The 17,249-nt window shown below is 48.8% G+C and overlaps 1 protein-coding gene across 1 annotated transcript in view; it reads left to right on the top strand.

The window, feature by feature from the left end:
• NCF4 (neutrophil cytosolic factor 4) overlaps positions 1–17,249 on the top strand; it is a 74,564-nt gene that overhangs the window by 33,902 nt on the left and 23,413 nt on the right. Inside the window, exon 2 of the mRNA XM_072844095.1 lies at positions 6,772–6,886. Within this exon, the coding sequence (XP_072700196.1) occupies positions 6,873–6,886 (14 nt within the window). The 5' untranslated portion in view covers positions 6,772–6,872. The remainder of the gene's footprint in view (positions 1–6,771; positions 6,887–17,249) is intronic.

Genomic DNA, 17,249 nt, shown 5'->3' with positions numbered 1-17,249 from the left:
TGTGAGCTAAGGTTCACAAAGCCTAAAGTATTTGCTATCTGGCCCTTAAAGAAAAAAGAAATTGGCAACCTAGAATCCCACTTTGGAATGTGATAAACGGTTGGCAGTTCTTGTCTTGGATCCTCAGCTAAAGTTTAGGTGAAAATACTTCCATTTTACTTACTGTTTCAGATGTTTCATGAGCAGAGCATTCTGTAGCCAAATAAACTTGAGAAATAAGCATTGGAAAACCAAAAGTTAACTAAGATTCTCTCATTGCAGCCTTCTCTCCAAGAGAGCAGGATGAGGCCCACAAAACCCTGTTTTCCTAAATATTCTGGTAACTTTTCTCCTGGCGTGTCTTTCATGATTTGACACATTTTGGAAATTCTTGTTTCCTGATACAAACGATGGTGGATGTACAGAAAGATGCCATGGAGCCAGGCTGACTTGTCGATACTAGGTCTTCATCTTGACCTTCTCCCCCTTTTTCTCCTTACAATTCTCTGGCTGGCTGTCCATCTGGTCATAAATAGTTTAGTAAACATTTTTTTAAAGATTTTATTTATTTATTCATGAGAGACAGAGAGAGAGGCAGAGACACAGGCAGAGGGAGAAGCAGGTTTCCTGCAGGGAGCCAGACACAGGACTCCATCCCAGGACCCCGGGATCACAACCTGAGCTGAAGGCAGACGCTCAACCACTGAGCCACCCAGGTGCCCCAGCAAACCTTTTGTTTTTCAATAGCATTGGGGCTCTTCTAGAAGGGTCTTGTGGAATGATTTCTGGTCATACACAGTTTAATCCACACTAGGCTGTGAGAGACTTACAGTTCTCTGGCAGGGGTGAGGTGAGGATTGGGGATTTAGCTTTTGACGGACCTCAGGGAAGGGCAAAGTGGAATCCAGAGACACGTACTTTTGCTCTTTCTTGTCACCATCAAAGTTTGGTTTGTCACTCAGCACCTGTCCTGGAAGTGTTCTGTGATGGTCTGGAGTTACTTCCGAGCAGATTCCTTTGTGATCGGAAGGAATGTTTTATGCCAGGAGGAAATTCATCTGCTCAGACTTGTTGCATGTTCCCCTGACATGACAGGCTCCTCTGTCAAGGGATGTTTTAACTTCTAGCTTCTTCTTCTTTGATTATATTCAAAAGGCCCCAGCAGTGCTGACTCATCATTTCAGCTCCTGAGAGCTTCTCTCTCATGTTTACCATCATCTTTATAACTAAAAAGAATGAACTCATGGAGGAAATGGTAGACGGATGCCTTTTTCTCTTTGCAAAGCTAATTTTTTGCGGAGGAAGATTTGTGCAGGAAGATAAAAGAATGCGTTAAAAGAAGCCGTGGTTGTGTTTATGTTTGAACTGAGCATGAAGTACATTTGCACACATGACATTTCCAGATCCTTCAAAAAGTAGACCTAGATATGGAACACTTCCATGATTTAGCCCTCCAAAAGGCAGTATGTTCCATAATTGGCATAAAATTTCAAACTCTAATTGATCAGAGCACTGTGAATGACTAAGAAGCACTTTTAGCAACATATTCTGTTCTGTGTGTTCAGTGAAAACCAAGGTGAGTGAGGCTTGGCCATGGTCATGTATATGCACAGTTTGGGGGTCCAGATGGGATTTAATGGTGGAAATTGAGGCTTAACAAGACACTCCTGGAGGTGATCCTGGGTCCGGGGGCCCTCCCTCTGGAGCAACGAGTGATGGGACCTATTTCTATGGAGTGGACTCTGTGTGTGTGTGTGTGTGTGTATGTGTGTGTGGTTGTCAAGTCAGAGAACTATAGTTGGGCCCCTGGCCTGGTTCTGACACTCCCATCTCAGCTGCCCCTGGGGGTATCTTGTGCCTCACCTGCCATGGTTGGAGAGGGAGCTGGGAGGGAGCATATGTGCTATGGTGCTTTACAATCACTCCTCCTGTGGGCCGCAGGCTGGCACGTTTGGCTCAGCTCTGGGTGTGCTGGCCATTCCAGCCCTGGAGCCTTCAGCCCCAAGAGCCAGACCTGGACTGTGGTGTCTGCACAGAAAAGTCATCCCCTGCCTCTCCCACCTGGTCCTCGGAGCTAGGAGGAGCAGCGAGGGTCTTGTATCAGACTCAGGGGTGTCACTGGGCCTGCACAAGGGGCTTGCTGGGTCTCCAGGGGTGGCCGAGGGGCTCCCTCCCTGCAGGTGAGAGGGGTGCAAGTTTAGGCCTAGCGGATCTTGCTGCACGTGACTGGGCCCAGAGCGGGAGTCTTGCGCACGGCCAGCGCGGAACAGAGGGGGCGGTAGGCGCCGGCAGCACTGCCGTTAGAGCTCGCGTGTAGCTGCCAGATTCCCGGGAGCAAGAATCCATGTCTGGCCTTCCCTGCATGGAGGCTGCCAGACAGGAGAAATGCAAACCAAACCCCGTAAAGATGGAAATGAGATCACTTTGCTCCCAGTCCTCAACCTTCTGTGACTCCCTGTCACACATGGAAGGAAATCACAGTTCTTTTTTTTTTTTTTTTTAAGATTTAATTTATTTATTTGAGAGAGAGAGAGAGTGAGAGGGAGCATGAGCAGGGTGGAGGTGGAGGGAAGAGGCAGGGGAAGAAGCAGACTCCCCACTGAGCAAGGAGCCTGATGCGAGGCCGGATCTCAGGACCCCGGGATCATGACCTGAGCTGAAGGCAGATACTTAATGGACTGAGTCCTTCAAGCACCGAAAAATCACAGTTTTTTTTCCCACCACCTACCCCTGCAAATCTCTGGACGTTCCACTGGCCCTCTCTCTGACCTCACCTCCTTCTTCCTTCCCCCTCACTGCAGAAGCTACGACAGCGCCACTGGTCCCACCATGTACCACTCGTGTTCTGACATCCCAGCCTTGGCTCCAGCTCTCCCTTCCTCCTGGAAACTTCTTCCCCAGATATCTAGCCTCATGGCTCTCTCTAGTGCTTCATCTGGGTTTCTGTGCAAATGTGGCCTCGTGGGAGAGGCCTTCCCTGGCCACCATGTCCTCAGCACCATCCAGGCCTCCCCTCCACTTCTCTCTTTCTCTTTCCTTGCTTTACTTTCTTCAAGGCTCTTTCTGCTGCTTGATTGGGGATCACATATTTATTCATCCATCATTCGCCTCCCCTGCTCAGAAGAAACCTCAAAGGCTTCCCCACTCCCAGAATAGTGCCTAGCAAAAAGAAGCCTTCAGTAAATAGTTGTGGGATGGATGCATCCTTGAGATGGTGGAATGGTAATCAATGTAAGTGGCATCCTAGTGGTGGGACGATGGTGTCTCTGGGTGAAGGAAGATGCTAGGAAGGACAGAGAGAGCTTGACACCCAGCCCTCAGGACAGATGGGGCGTGTCTGCTCCCACCACTCCTCACTGAGGTGCATCTGATACACCGTGTTAGCAACTCCAAAGTTTAATTTAGCTGATGTCTTGGCTGCAAGCAAGAGCTGGTAAATTTAGTTGGAGGATTAGGGAACATATAAGATGCATAGCTCCTTAAAAGGAGCTGGATGTCAGGGGAGAAGCAAAGTGGGGTGCTTCCCGAAGTTGGCCATGAAAGGGGAGGCAGTAGCCCTTGCAGAGCTGACCTCAGGGTCACGTGTGCTTAAGCTTCCAAGGGGGCAGCATCCCAAATGTAGGGGTGACAGAGGGCAAGCCCAGGGACATTGCCCATCACTGAGTCACCCAGGCACACAGAGCAATCTCTTCAACCTGCTGACAAGGAGAGGGACAGCTTTAAAACCACGAGGCTGCCCAGAAACCATAAATAAATCAATCAGCACATGTGACTCTATGAAAATGTGGAACTTGTGCTAGGCAAAAAAATGCCATCAATAGAGTCCAGAGCAAACAACAAAATGGAAAGAAAAATATTTGCCGCACACATAGCAGAAAAGGGTCGATTGTCCCTGGTTTACAAAATGCTCATCATTGATGAGAAAATGATGAACAATCCAATAGAAAAAAAAAAAAAAAAGAATCCCAGGGCATAACAGGAGGGTGGAAGGGAAAGAAATACACATGGTCAATACATGTATAAAACTATGCTCAGCCTCATCTAGCATCAAAGAAACACAAATCAAAATGAAATAATTTAACTTTTACTTATCAGGTTGGCAAAAAATTTAAAGTGTGATCATATTCAGGGATGGCAATGAGAAGAGGAAGCATAAATTTCCCTTCTGAAAGGTGATTTCTACCCAAATTAAAAATGCACAAGCCCTTTGACCCAGAAATTCTATCACTAGGTAGTTACCTATGGATATTTATAAATACGTTCCCTTGGCTCATTTGATTAAGAGTCAGAATCCTGGTTTCGGCCCAGGTCATGATCTCATGGGTTGTGGGATCGAGCCTCAAGTGGAGTGGGCTTCCCCGCTCAGCAAAGAGTCTGCTTGGAGGGTCTCTCCCTCTCTGCCCCAGCCTCCACCTGCGCACATGTGCTCTCTCTCTCTAAAATAAATAAATAAATCTTAAAAAAAATATGCTCCCAAAGGAATATTTCTTCCTGAATATTCTGGTCATACTAAAATAAGCTATAAACAATTTAAATCTCCATCAGTAGGTGGTGATGATGATGGTGATGGTGATAATCATGATTATCATGATGGGGATGGTAATAGTGGCGATGGTAATGATGGTGATGATGGTGATGATGGTGATGATGGTGATGATGGTGGTGATAGAAGAGGAGGAAAAGAAGGAAGACCAGGGGCAGAGGAGAGACCAAAATGGGGATAATGAAAAGGAGGAGGAAAAGAAGGACCAGCTGCAGTGTGGGCACTTTATGTTCTTTAGCTCATGCAGTTTTTCTAGTTATGCTCTGAGGTCTACACATAAGGTGACCACTTGTGTGCATTTTATGATCAAGGAGATAGAGGTCATAATTGTGACTTATCTGAGGTCACCCTCCAGGCAATAATCGAGCCAGCATTTATCTTGTAATTTTTTTCTTTATAAAAAGTCAGCATTTGAACACGCAACCTTGAAGATCTTTTTGGCCTCAAGCCTCCCCACAGTGCCCAGCACAGTGCTTGGCACATAGGAGGTAAACAATAAAAGTTACATAAATCAGAATTTATTTCTAAAAGAACTCTTATCCCTCTAAGTAATGCTTGTGTGTGTGTGGGGGGTGTTCCAAGGCCTGTGGGTCTGTTCTTTGCAAGTCCCAGTGGTGAAGATAGTTCTCCTTTCAGAGTGGGCTCGTTATTAAGTTATCACCTCAGCCCCAAAACTATTTCTATGATTCGCTTTGAGGCATTGGGACTGGAACTCTGCAAACCCCTTTCTCTGCAGCAGGCTGCTGCCTGTTAGGCTCTGCCACTAGTGGGCGCTAGAGGGAGACTGCAAGGTTGGATGGGGAAGTTCTCCTGAGCAGCATGAGCCTCACTTCTTCACCTTAGCAATGGCCCTTCATCTTGGTGGCAGCACTTGGTAACCATTTCCAATTTTTTTCTGCACCCCTAAAGCCCCATTGCCTCCCTTCAGTGTCCCAGAGCCAACTGGATAGTGTCCTCTTCTCAAGAGGTCCAGAGGTCTGCGGGGTCCCCTCTCTGAATTTCTAGGTTCTAACACCTGTCCAAAGAATTCCCTATAGCAAATTCTCTCTGTTAAAATAACTGGTGTGCTTTCTTATTTGGGGCTGGACCCTGGCTGATGCACAAGGTAAATTTGATTTGGGGGCAGTAACTGTTCTTTGGATCCAGGTCTTAGAAAAAAAGAAGGAGAAGAAGAAGAATCAGGTTGTCTGGTTTTTGCATTTTGCATCAGAAATAAGGCTTCACCATGAAGAAATGAGATGGATGTTCTCATGTAACTTACTGAGCTATCTCCCACTTCTTGGTTTTGGTTTTCTATTTTTACAATCCTGACAGGCAAGAGTGTGACCAGAATGAGACAAAGGTAGAGTCTGGAGAGTCCAGTGTCCCAGTAGGCAATGGGCAGACCTTCCCTGGAGTCTGGACTTGACCCCTCCCTGCACTTCCATTAGGCCCTGAAGGGCTGGGAGGGGGGGTCACTGCCATCCTTTTAATCCTCCCAACCAAGGCCCCCGAACTCCTTCCTGCATTTTGTCCTGAGAGCGGTGGAATCAACCTGAAACTGTCAAAAGACTTTTAGCTTTTAAACCCTAAGGGAGGACAGCTGAAAAGCAAATACAAAGAGAGCAGGAGTTAAAGCAAACCTGGCACAGCTCACCATCTAGAATTTGGAACTTGCTTGCAGCTTGCCCCTCAAGAGAAGCCAGAGAAAGATTGTTTTTCCTCATTAACTAGCTCCCAACCTATTTCTCTGGAGCCAGTGCCATTTGCCACCCACCATCCAGAGGATGCTAGTAATGGTAAGTTCATGAATTAACTCACTCAAACCACCCTATGAGTTAGAGCTATCCTTAGCCCCATCTTACAGATGACAAAACTGAGCCCCAGAGAGGCTAATAACTTTCCCCACGTCACTCTGCTGGTAAGTAGCAATCTAGGGTTTGGACTCCATTGGTCTGGATCCGGAGCCCCCGTCCTATCCACACCTCTGGGTCTTTTCTCAGGGATGTCCCTCTTTTCTGGGCGGTTCACCCCACAAAGGCATAGCCTCACTCTTGTAAACTGCCATCAACTAAAAGCTTTCTTCTTCACAAGGCAGCCTAGGTTGTTGGAGAATTCATTATATTGGGTTGGCATTTCTTTCTAGTCTCTTCCACCTTTTGTTCTTGGGATTTCCTTAGAATGAAGGAAATTCCATTTCGCAGAGAATGAGTGTGTCTTTGAAACCAGCATGAGTCTGTTCCTGAGTTTTCTCTTCTCGCATTGTCTAGGATCATCTGGATCTACCGCGTCCAAGTAGCGTGATCCTGGACTGGTTATGTACCCGCTCTTTGCCTCTGTATCCTGACCTGTGAAATGGGAACCATGGGATATGTACCTCATGGGGTATGTAACACGTGAAGCCCCTAGGGCAGTGCTGAACACTGGGCAGGTGGGCTACTGGTTCTGTTCCGTAGACTTAGCACCCCCGGTCTTTCAGATGGGGGATGATCGTGAACTTGCTCGGTACACAGTATGGTTCTATGGAACAAGCCATGCAGTTTGTGACCCTGCGCTCTGTCTGTCCATCCCCATTCCCCTCTTCTGAGAGCCTCTCAACCCTGCCCTGGTTGCTCGGTCCTGCCCTGCTCCAACCCATCTTCCCCTTGGCTTCCATGGTGTTCTCCGTGAAACACAAATCCGATCTGGCACCTGCCCTGCCGAGATCCTCCCGCAACTGCTCCTGGGCTGCTGGATAAAGCTCCAGCTCCTTAGTTTGACTTACAAGGTTCTCCTTGGTCTGTCCCCTGCTGACCTATCTGCCTCTCCTCTCCCATCTCCCCTCCTACTCCATTTTCAGCTAAATGAACCAAGTCCCAGATCTCTGAGGCTCCCCTGACTTTGAGCCTACCTGCCTCCAGCTTGATTCCTGGGTCCTAGCCCAGGGCCTGGTGTGCAGCAGTGGGGTGGCCCTGGTAAACCTTGGTTGATATATGGGCCGGTGGGACAGTGCATAAAGGGAGTGCTCCGTAAGCCATCTTGGCTTCCGCGTCTGTTCATGACATGGTTTTTTTCCAAGGGTCATATTTGAAATCTGTAATCAGGGTCCTCTGGTCTTTGAGTAGTGTCCTGCGGGCCTCCTGCTGGGCCAGGCATTAACCCTTTAGTGGATGCATTGTAAGGAGGTTTTGGGGTCCAAGGGGAGAGTGGGGGTAGGCACAGGCACCAAGGAGCAGTGCTTTGTAACAGACTGGTTTAGAAGCATTGCAATATATATATTTTAAAGATTTTATTTATTTATTCATGAGAGACACACACAGAGAGAAGTAGAGACATAGGCAGAGGGAGAAGCAGGCTCCCTGTGGAGAGCCCGATGTGAGACTCGATCCTGGGACCCCGGGATCATGACCTGAGCTTAAGGCAGACGCTCAACCACTGAGCCACCCAGGCATCCCAGCATCTCAATATTTTAGCAATGCTACAGCTGTGCCTGTTTCCCCAGAAAGCTCCTTCCCCATCCCTAGGCCCTGTTCACTCCCCTCTCGCCAGCTTCCCTTGGCCTGTCCTCTGGCTCTGCCCCAGTTCCAGCCCATCACCATTTGAAGGCTTTTATTTTGAAGCCTGCTCAGTGTCATGGTGACCCATTTTGTTTTTTTTTTTTGTTTGTTTTTCGTTTTTTTTTTTTTCCAGAACTCATCCACAGGGCTTGGAAAGGCTCCTTCCCCACATGGCACTGTGGACACCCATCTGGCCTGGTTCTTTAGCGTAAAGGTCCCTCCCCTCTGGGGCTGCTCACTCAGGACTAGGACAGGGAGCTCCCAGCCTGTTGTTCTTCTCATCTTTCCTGGGCACACACTATACCAACAGCAGGGAGTGGCATGCAAAATAATGATTTGACACCCAGAAACCTTCATCCAAATAGGTTTGCAAATTGCATTAACCTTTGAGACAACAGTTTAGTAACCACCTGAGAAAGTGAAGGGTGTTGCTCCTGGGGGTGGTGGTGGCAAGGGTGGAGAGGGGCGCCCTGCGACCGTGCACTGGTCTCTGGGAGTCCCAAGTGTCAGGTAGGATGACTGTCCCAAAGGGAAGGGAAGACCCCTCTGCTTTGTGTCTTCATGTTCCTCGTGGACTGTGGTCTCCATCAGGTGACGCTGTGGGCCCCAGGCCATGTGGTATAGAGCCTCACAGGCCCTCCTCAGGCCCCGGGGCAATTCACTCTCCAGTCCAAGCTACAGGTTCCTCATCTGTGAAAAGAAGCATAATGTAAAGAAAATTTTTAAAAAATGCAAATACAAATGGCCAGTTGGAAAAATGAAATGCCTGTCATGCTTTACTCCTGGAGGAGGTGGTAGCAGATGCCTTCCTAGTTCCTAGGATAAAATGGTTTGGTTAATTCTGGGGTCATTAAAAAGGGGCAACCACCTGGGCATAATCTGAATGGAAGACATACAAAGCGAGAAACCCCTTTGCAGAGAAAAGGTAGGCATCGGCTTCTTCTCCCTTCTGAGCATTCGCTGACATTATAGAGAAAAAATAGAGAAAGCACGATCCCACAGAAACAAAGAGAAGAGAAGGAGGTATCAAGAGATGGGAGATTGCAGCACACCCTTGGAAGGGGCTTTGTTTGGAATGATGGTAATGTATTTAGAAATGCCGAAGAAGCTCAGCACACAGAGGGCACACCAGTGAGAAAGAGAGTGAGCTTCTAGAATCCCAATAAGGTCCAGATGCAAGGGCAACAGGTGGAGGGGACGATGGTGTGAGATGAGAGCCGGCAGCCAAGGGCTGACTCTTGAGCCTCCTGCAGGAGGTTTACGCTCTGGAGATGGCAGAGAGGGAATTCTCGGGACACCAAGGTCACCAGACAGAGGGTGGGGAAGAGACATGGGACTTAATTAGAAATCCGCATCCCGAACAGTTAGAACATCTTCCTGGTCCTCTGGCTTCCAGTGCACCTTAGCCTGTTCCTATATTCCAAGCAGAGAATGGCAGCTGTCAGAGAAGTTACTGGAGAATTTCCTAGAGAAAAAGACCCATGCCTGCTAGCATAATAGGAGTTCCCAAGGATACAGCTGCTTTTCGGTCCCAACACTTAAATGGACACCTGTCAATCCACTTGCCCTCACCCATACTTGCAGAGCTTCTGATAAGACTTTTTATTTTTATTTTTTAAAAAGATTTTACTTATTTATTCATGAGAGACACACAGAGAGAGACAGAGACATAGGCAGAGGGAGAAGCAGGCTCCATGCAGGGAGCCTGATGGGGGACTTGATCCCAGGACTCCAGGATCATGCCCTGAGCCAAAGGCAGATGCTCAACCACTGTACCACCCAGGTGTCCCCTGATCAGCCTTTTTAGTACATTTGTGTTAAATGGTAGCAAACAACCAAAGAGTATTAGACACATAAGGAAAGCTGTTGATGTAAAACAGAGACACCAAACTGAAAAGATGAAAGAAGAGCCTGGAAGAAACACTGTCCCTCTGGATTGGACTCAAGAATGAATCACCTGGATTTCAAAATGACTCCAGTCAAGCCACAGATGCATGAGCAAAAATGAATTGCTTATTGTTGTGCACCAGAGGAGATTTCTGCAGTAGTTGTTGTTGTTGTTGTCTTAAGATTTTATTTATTTATTCAAGAGAGACACAGAGAGAGAGGCAGAGACTCAGGCAAAGGGAGAAGCAGGCTCCATGCAGGAAGCCCAATGTGGGACTCGATCCCAGCACCCCGGGATCACGACCTGAGCCAAAGGCAGAAGCTCAGCCACTGAGCCACCCAGACGTCCCTGAAGTTGTTTGTTACAAAGCAAATGCTGATGGATACAATCTATAAACAAGAATAGGATGCTATGACAACCAAATAATCAGAAAAGAAGAGAGAGATGTTGACAATTTAATGTAAGGTAGCCAAAATAGGAATTTTAGCAGTAGGCTTGAAAAGTATGTCACAGAAATAGCTCCAAGGATAAAACAGGAAGAAATGAAGATGGAAAATATGCGGGGAAGAAACAGACTTAGGAAAAAACCATCCAGGAAGTCTAACATCTGACTTAGAAAAATTTTTAAAAAGAGAGAAAGAAAGAACAGACAATTACCAAAAAACAATCCAAGAAAACATCCCCAAACTGACGACCATGAACATCCAGACTGAGTTAGGTCTACCACAGTACTACTACAGGGAGTGAGAAATAATCCACAGGACACGCATCATCATGTGACCCCAGAAGACCACAGATAAAGAAGGTTCCAAAAGCTCCCAAAAGGGGGAAAAAGGGGATTTAATACAACGCAACAAAAATAAGAATGCTGAATTCTCAATTACTGTAAGAGGAAACTGAGGCATAATATCTAACAATCAATCAAAAATAGCAATATAAGCTTTTTATTTGGAAATGCAGAGGAATTTAGAGAGAATAATGGAAGGTTTAAGTAATTCCCTTGGGGTGGGGGCTTTTCAGTACTTTTCCTCCTTGCGGAGAACCAAGTGCCGGCACCTTTTATTTAAATGTTGACAAGTCAGTGATCAGAAGTAACAGGTGCAGTGAGAGCCACTTGGGAGGGGAAAGAATTGGAAGGGAAGGGTCGCACAATGGGCCATGTTTTGGGCCCAAAGACAGGGACAGCTAGCAAGGTGCTTCCTGCAGCAAGAGTGTGCAGGTCATCCTGGTCATCCCCTCACCTTCTGCTCTTCCCTGAAAGTCTGTAAATGTGGTCTGAGGGAAGTAAGGGGGGCATGCCCCCTGTGGGGCGCTGCTGGACTCAAGGAGGCAGGGTTTGGATGAGAGGGTGTGGCCACAGGGAAGAGAAGACCCCTCTCCCTCCTCTTACTAGAGGGACGAATGGGGGTAGGGGTGCTGGAGAAAGTCTCGATCCTGCTATTAAGTGAAGTGGGGACAGGATGACCTGTCTTCTCACGGCGACGCTAGTCTGAGTGGTCTGAGCACCAAACGTTATCATGAAGGTGAAGCCCACCCTAAGATCTGCATAAAAGCAGCAATACCTTGATCATTGTTAGGATCTCTGGGGCTGTAGGACCCCCCATGAGAACCCCAACTTCCTTGTCCTAAGCACCTCCTATGTGCCAGGCAGATAACACATTTCAACCCTGTGACACCTTTCCAGGGGATAGTTTATAGTATTTCAGGAAAAATAGGAGTTGGCCAAGCAGAGGAGGTGTGGGTATCATGGGGCATCCCCAGCCTGCAACACGGGCTCGAGTTGGAAGAGGAGGGGGATGAGGCCAGAGTCAGGCTGGAGCCTGGCTTGATGACAGCAAGCCCGACTGGCTCTCTGGAGAGCTGTGGCATTGGAAGCCTCACAGTTAGTTCTTTTTAGGAAGGGCCTCCTGCAGCCAGGGTGGAGGACAGACTGCAGGGCTGAGGTGGGACGGGAAGATCGGGTAGGAGGAGAGGTTGTAGGGATGGAGCGAGGGGGCAGCTGGAGGACATTTGGAGGTGCAACACATTCCTAGGGATTAGATACAGCAGCCGAGGGAGGACAAGACGGCCCTAGGTCTCTGACTTGGGTGGATGGTGGAGACAGAGGTTGCAGGAGGAGCTGGGGAGCATCTGCATGCGGTGGGGGCCCGGAGGCAGCTGGATCCACAGGCCTGGGGCACCACTGGGGTACAGCTGGTAATGGGGAGCCCAGGAGTGGATGAAGCCCGCAGCCAGAGAGAGCACGGGCGTGGGTGGGGGTGTTTGGGGTTGAGGATGTAGATAAAGAGGAGTCCAGGAAGGGGCCTCCAGACGTGGAGGGGGACCTGGGGAGCAAGGGGTGCAGGGAAACTGAAGCATCAATGGAGACTAGGGCCGGGGCAGAGTGCGCAGAGGGCAGGAGGTCCTGGGGCTTCCGGGTGGGAGCAGGTTGCCAAAGGGTGAGAGGAGAGGATGGAAGGGCAGTTATAGAATTGCCAGGACCTCATGTTGCAAACCTCTCTGGTTCCTGGCTGTGCAATCCCGGGCTCAGGGGCACGCTGGACAATTATTGCTCGCTGTGGGCCGGGACAGAGGAAGCCCTTCCCTTAACCTGGAAGGCCCATGAAGAGGAAAGTCTGCAAGCCCGCTCACCTGCTTGGCCCCCCTCTTCACGGCCTTCCTCCACCCTCTACACATATGCGTCCGTCCCATTTTGGACACTGGAGATTCATGGATGAATGTGACAGCCCCTGCCCTACAGGTACTTATGCTACAGAATCCTTAGCAGGAAGGGGTGGCAAGTCTAGAAGACTAGCTCTTCTGGGGAGGGACTCCAACCCATAAGAGCTAGAGCTAGAAGCCACCCCCCAGCCTTCAAAGAGCCACTGACCAGCTTTGCATCTTAGCTGGTGGGAAGCATCCAAAGGCTGAAGAAAGACCATAGAGTCATGGAGGTGGGGGGACAGCCGGAGAAGGCACTGAAATGTGCTGGGAGAGGCTGCAGGGATCTATAGGATCGAGAAGAGGCAGGAGAGAGGAGGGAGACATGCCCTGGTGGCTGAGGCTGGAGGGAGTGTGTGCAGAGGCTACAGAAGGGTGGGAGGAGAGGGGTTATGAGAAGCTTGGCATTCTTTTTTATTTATGCCTTGGAGGCAGGACTGATTTTCAAATAGAGCCCCAAGCAGACATGGGAGAGCCTGGAGCCACTGGGTTCTATTTACCCCCTTTGGGTGCCATTGGCAAAGTCAAGTTCTGACAAGTCCAGGCTGTGCAAACTACAGCCGGAGGGACCCTCTTCTCCTGGGGGAGAGTTTTAGAGGCAGTGGCATCACAGTAGCGTCCAGGGGCAGAGGTCGACCCCCCAGGGAGGAGGTGACCTTGGGCCAAGGGCGGGGCTGCTCAGCTTCATCCCCACCAAGGAGTCACCCTCCTGAGCTCTTCACAGATCCACAGTCTCTATGAACAGTTACCTTGGCTCTTAACTCTTGTTCAGGGGTCTGCAAACGACGGGCCAAGGGTCACATCTGCTGCCTATTTTTGGAAATAAAGTTTTATTGGAAGATAGCCACCCCCATTCAATTATTTATTGCTACTGCTGCTTCCATGCGACAAAGCAGGATCCAGTCGTCGTGACTGAGATCCACGCCCCACAAAGAAAGCTTCAAATATTTACTATCTGGCTCTCTAGAGAAAACATTGGCCAACCCCCTGCTCTAGTGTACAAGATGGGAGCTGAACCTGTTAGGACAGGTTGAACCTGTCCTAACAGGTTCAGCTGTCCTAACAAAGGCCAAAAACACCATTTCTGGAGACTGCATTTCTCTCTTTTTCATCAACAGTCTGAGTGTAAGCCGTCTGGGGCTGGGTCAGAGACCCTCTACTTGTTTGACTGACTGTCCCGTTGGCCTCGGCAGCCAGCAGGAGGGGGAGCAGGGAAATGGAGGAAGCACCCTCTCTCTTTGAGGGCACAGCCAGGAAGTTGTGTCCACAGCTTCCCCTCCCATCCCACTGGCCAGCGCTTGGTCACGCGGTCACCTGTAGCCGCAAGGTAGATTGGGAAATGTTACCTTTAGCTGGGTTCCCACAAGTCCGTTACCACTCTGGGACTTTTTCACCAAAAGAAGGCGGAGAGCATGAATTAGTTCAGGGGATCTTAGCAGTTTCTGGTTGAGACCAAAAGCATAGAGTAAGGGAGGTGAGGAATATGCATTCCCCTAGGAATAACATCCGCAATGTGTGCCAGTTGAACAGGTGTCAGTTGCTAATATAAAATTCCTCCATCACCCAGTTCCTTCCATAAATATTTATTGAGTCCTCAATTTTGTCAGGCTCTAGCTGGGTGCCTTTTATAGAGAAAGAAACTGCAGGTTGGAGTAGTTGGGTGAGTTGTCCAAGGGCCCATCCTTCTGCTCCCAGCATGGGTTCCTCCTGATGGTCCTGCTTCCCTTGGGACGTCCTAGCCAGGAGCTGGACTTGGGTCCTACTGGGCTGGCTGGGTGTTGGGAAAACAGAAGGTGCACTGAGTATTTTAACAGTGAGAAGTTAATATAGGGGATTGGTTGGCCAGATCTTGGAGGACTGAAAAGCAAAAGGGGACACTGAGGCAACCAGAGATGCTAACTGCTTCCTATGGTCGTGGGAGCAGAAGGAAGAGAGTGCGGTTATCGCCACCTAGAAGTTGGAGGAGGAGCAAGTGGAGGTGTAGATGCCTCAGAGGCTTAGAGAAGTTCCCCCAGGAATCTGGGACTCAGAACTTCAGACCTCTGAGGAAGGGGTGGGGTGAGGCTCATCCAGGGGATGTGGAAAAATCTAGAATTGATTGTTACTGGAAACAACTATGGCTTCCAGGGCAGTGCTGTTGGGTACAGTGAGGAAACTCACTGTACTTCTCCATCTTCTGGTCTCCTGGTAGTAGCTACTGTTGGCAGAAACGGATAGGAATCGGTCTGCAAAGCAGAAATATGGTTTGGAGACCCAACACCAGCTCCAGAAAGCTGAGCATAGAAGGGTAGGTCTGGAGCTGAGAGGAGACAGTTTAATAAGCAGCCCAGGGATCCCTGGGTGGCGCAGCGGTTTGGCGCCTGCCTTTGGCCCAGGGCGCGATCCTGGGGACCCGGGATCGAATCCCACGTCGGGCTCCCGGTGCATGGAACCTGCTTCTCCCTCTGCCTGTGTCTCTGCCTCTCTCTCTCTCTCTCTCTCTCTCTCTCTGTGACTATCATAAATAAATTTTTAAAAAAAAGCAGCCCAGAAGCTATTACTACATTTAGACCCCCCCCCCTTGTTTAAAGACCTGGAACCACTGGCTCTGAGCCAGTGTGGACCTGGAACCTGGGCACATCTGCTTCCTCATACACCGGCTGGTAGGAACATAAAATGGTACAACCACTTTGGAAAACAGTTTTCTTATAAAGTTAAATACTATATGGCCCAGCACCCTGCTCTTAGATCTTTACCCACAGGAAATGAAACACACGTCCACAGGAGCCTGTATGCTTGAATGTCCGTAGTAGCTTTGTTTTAACAACCCTAAATTGGAAGCAGCCCTGATGCACATCAGTTTGTGAAAGGATAAGCAATTGTGGTATGTCCATACACCAGAATACTACTTGGTCATAAAAAGAATAAATTCTGGTGTACTTGTCAACATCAATGAATTTTAACCGCCTTATACTATGTGAAAAAAGCCAGACACAAAAGACCCCATTCTCTGTGATTCCACTTATACTAAATTTCAGAAATGACCAACTAGAATCATAGAAAGTAGTTGGTAGTTGCCAGAGTCTAGGGCAGGGAAGGCAGATTGGTTGCAAGGGGCACGAGGGATCTTTTTAGGATAATGGAAATGACCTATACTGTGATGTGGTTGGTTACATAATTGGTCAGGAAGTCTTGACCTATACACTTAAGTTGGTGACTTTAAGTTGGTGAGTTTTGTCATATGTAATGACACTTGATAAAGCTGATTTTTAAAGTGAAATCAGAAAGCTGTTAGCAGGGGGCACTTAGTCTTCTTACTTCCAATGCCACCTTCTGTGAGCTACTGTCCAAGCAGCAAAGGGATCTCTAAAAAATGTTAATCAGATTACATCGCTCTTTATTTAAACACTGTAATGGATTCTCTTTCCTCTTTGAATGAATTCCAGAGGATTACTGTGGTCCACAAGAGTCCGAGTCCCTGCTTACTGACCCCAACACTTGCAGGGACAGGAGCCATAATGCAAATGGAGGCCCAGGTACTAGGTACTTACATGTAAAGCTGTGGCTCAAGCCAACAAACAGCTACTAAAACAAGTTCTATCCTACCTTGACAGGCAGACCTTTGTGAAAAGCTGGAAGGTCAGGTTCAAATTTAGAAATCTCGAAGTCCTTGGAGTCCTGTGCTAGAAGGTGATGGTGTGGAGAGGCAGAAGCTAAGCCACTCCCTCCCTGCCCTTTGCCTCTCCACCCTGGCTCCAGCTGAACCTGAGGACACCTGCCAGGCATCTGGAGACATTTGTGTTTGCCACCCTCTGGGAGGTGAAAATGGCATTGGGTGTGGGATCAGGGGAATGGATGCTTACGCATCTCCCAGCTTCTCCCGGAATTGTACTTTGTTCTGTATTCATGTGTATGCCGGTGTGTGTGCGTGCACGAGCATGCGTATGCATGTCTGTGTGTGCACATGTGCATATGCGTGCCTACATGGTCGTGTGTGTATTTGAATAGCAGCATGAGCTCCTTGAGGGCAGCAGCTGTGCCAGGTTCCTGTCCATATCCTTTATCCCTGTGCAGAGTGGTTGCTAAATGAATATAGGTGGAATGAATAAATGAAAGAACGGGGGCCAATCTAGCACAGTTACTGTGCTTTGGAGTCATCCGGGTTTGAGGTCAAAAATCTTACCTTGCTGCTCGCTCACTTACTCACTCACTTTGGTTCAGGCTTCTAATCCTGTACAGACTCAGTTTCCTCATCTCCAAGGGAGGGATAAAAATATGACCTATTTTATAGGAGTAGGTGTGAGGATTAAGTAGCAATAACCGGGGCCGACCTGTACCCAGCCGGACTTTGGGCCAGGCCCTGTTCCAAGGCTTTGCAAGTGCCAACTCAGAGGCTCTTGCAAATTTATGGTGGAGGGATGGTGAAACCATAAGCTCAGTGCATCTCGGTGCCTACTGCTGATCAGTGGAGAGGAGGTTCAGGGTCCTTAGCCTCTGGGGGCATCTCCTCACGAGGGACCCTCGGGCCCTTCTGGGGAGGGCGGTGGAATCCAGCAGGGCGGGCTCACAGTGGGGCCCTCCGGCCGCCGGTCCTTCTCCTGCGGCTCCTGACATCCCTCCTCTAGGTGGCGCTGCGGAGCGGGAG

Source organism: Canis lupus, chromosome 11 (genome assembly GCF_048164855.1).
Source record: "Canis lupus baileyi chromosome 11, mCanLup2.hap1, whole genome shotgun sequence".
In the NCBI taxonomy this organism is placed as follows: Eukaryota; Metazoa; Chordata; class Mammalia; order Carnivora; family Canidae; genus Canis; species Canis lupus.
Note: the sequence above shows the minus strand (reverse complement) of the source record. Positions and strands in the feature narration are given on the sequence as shown.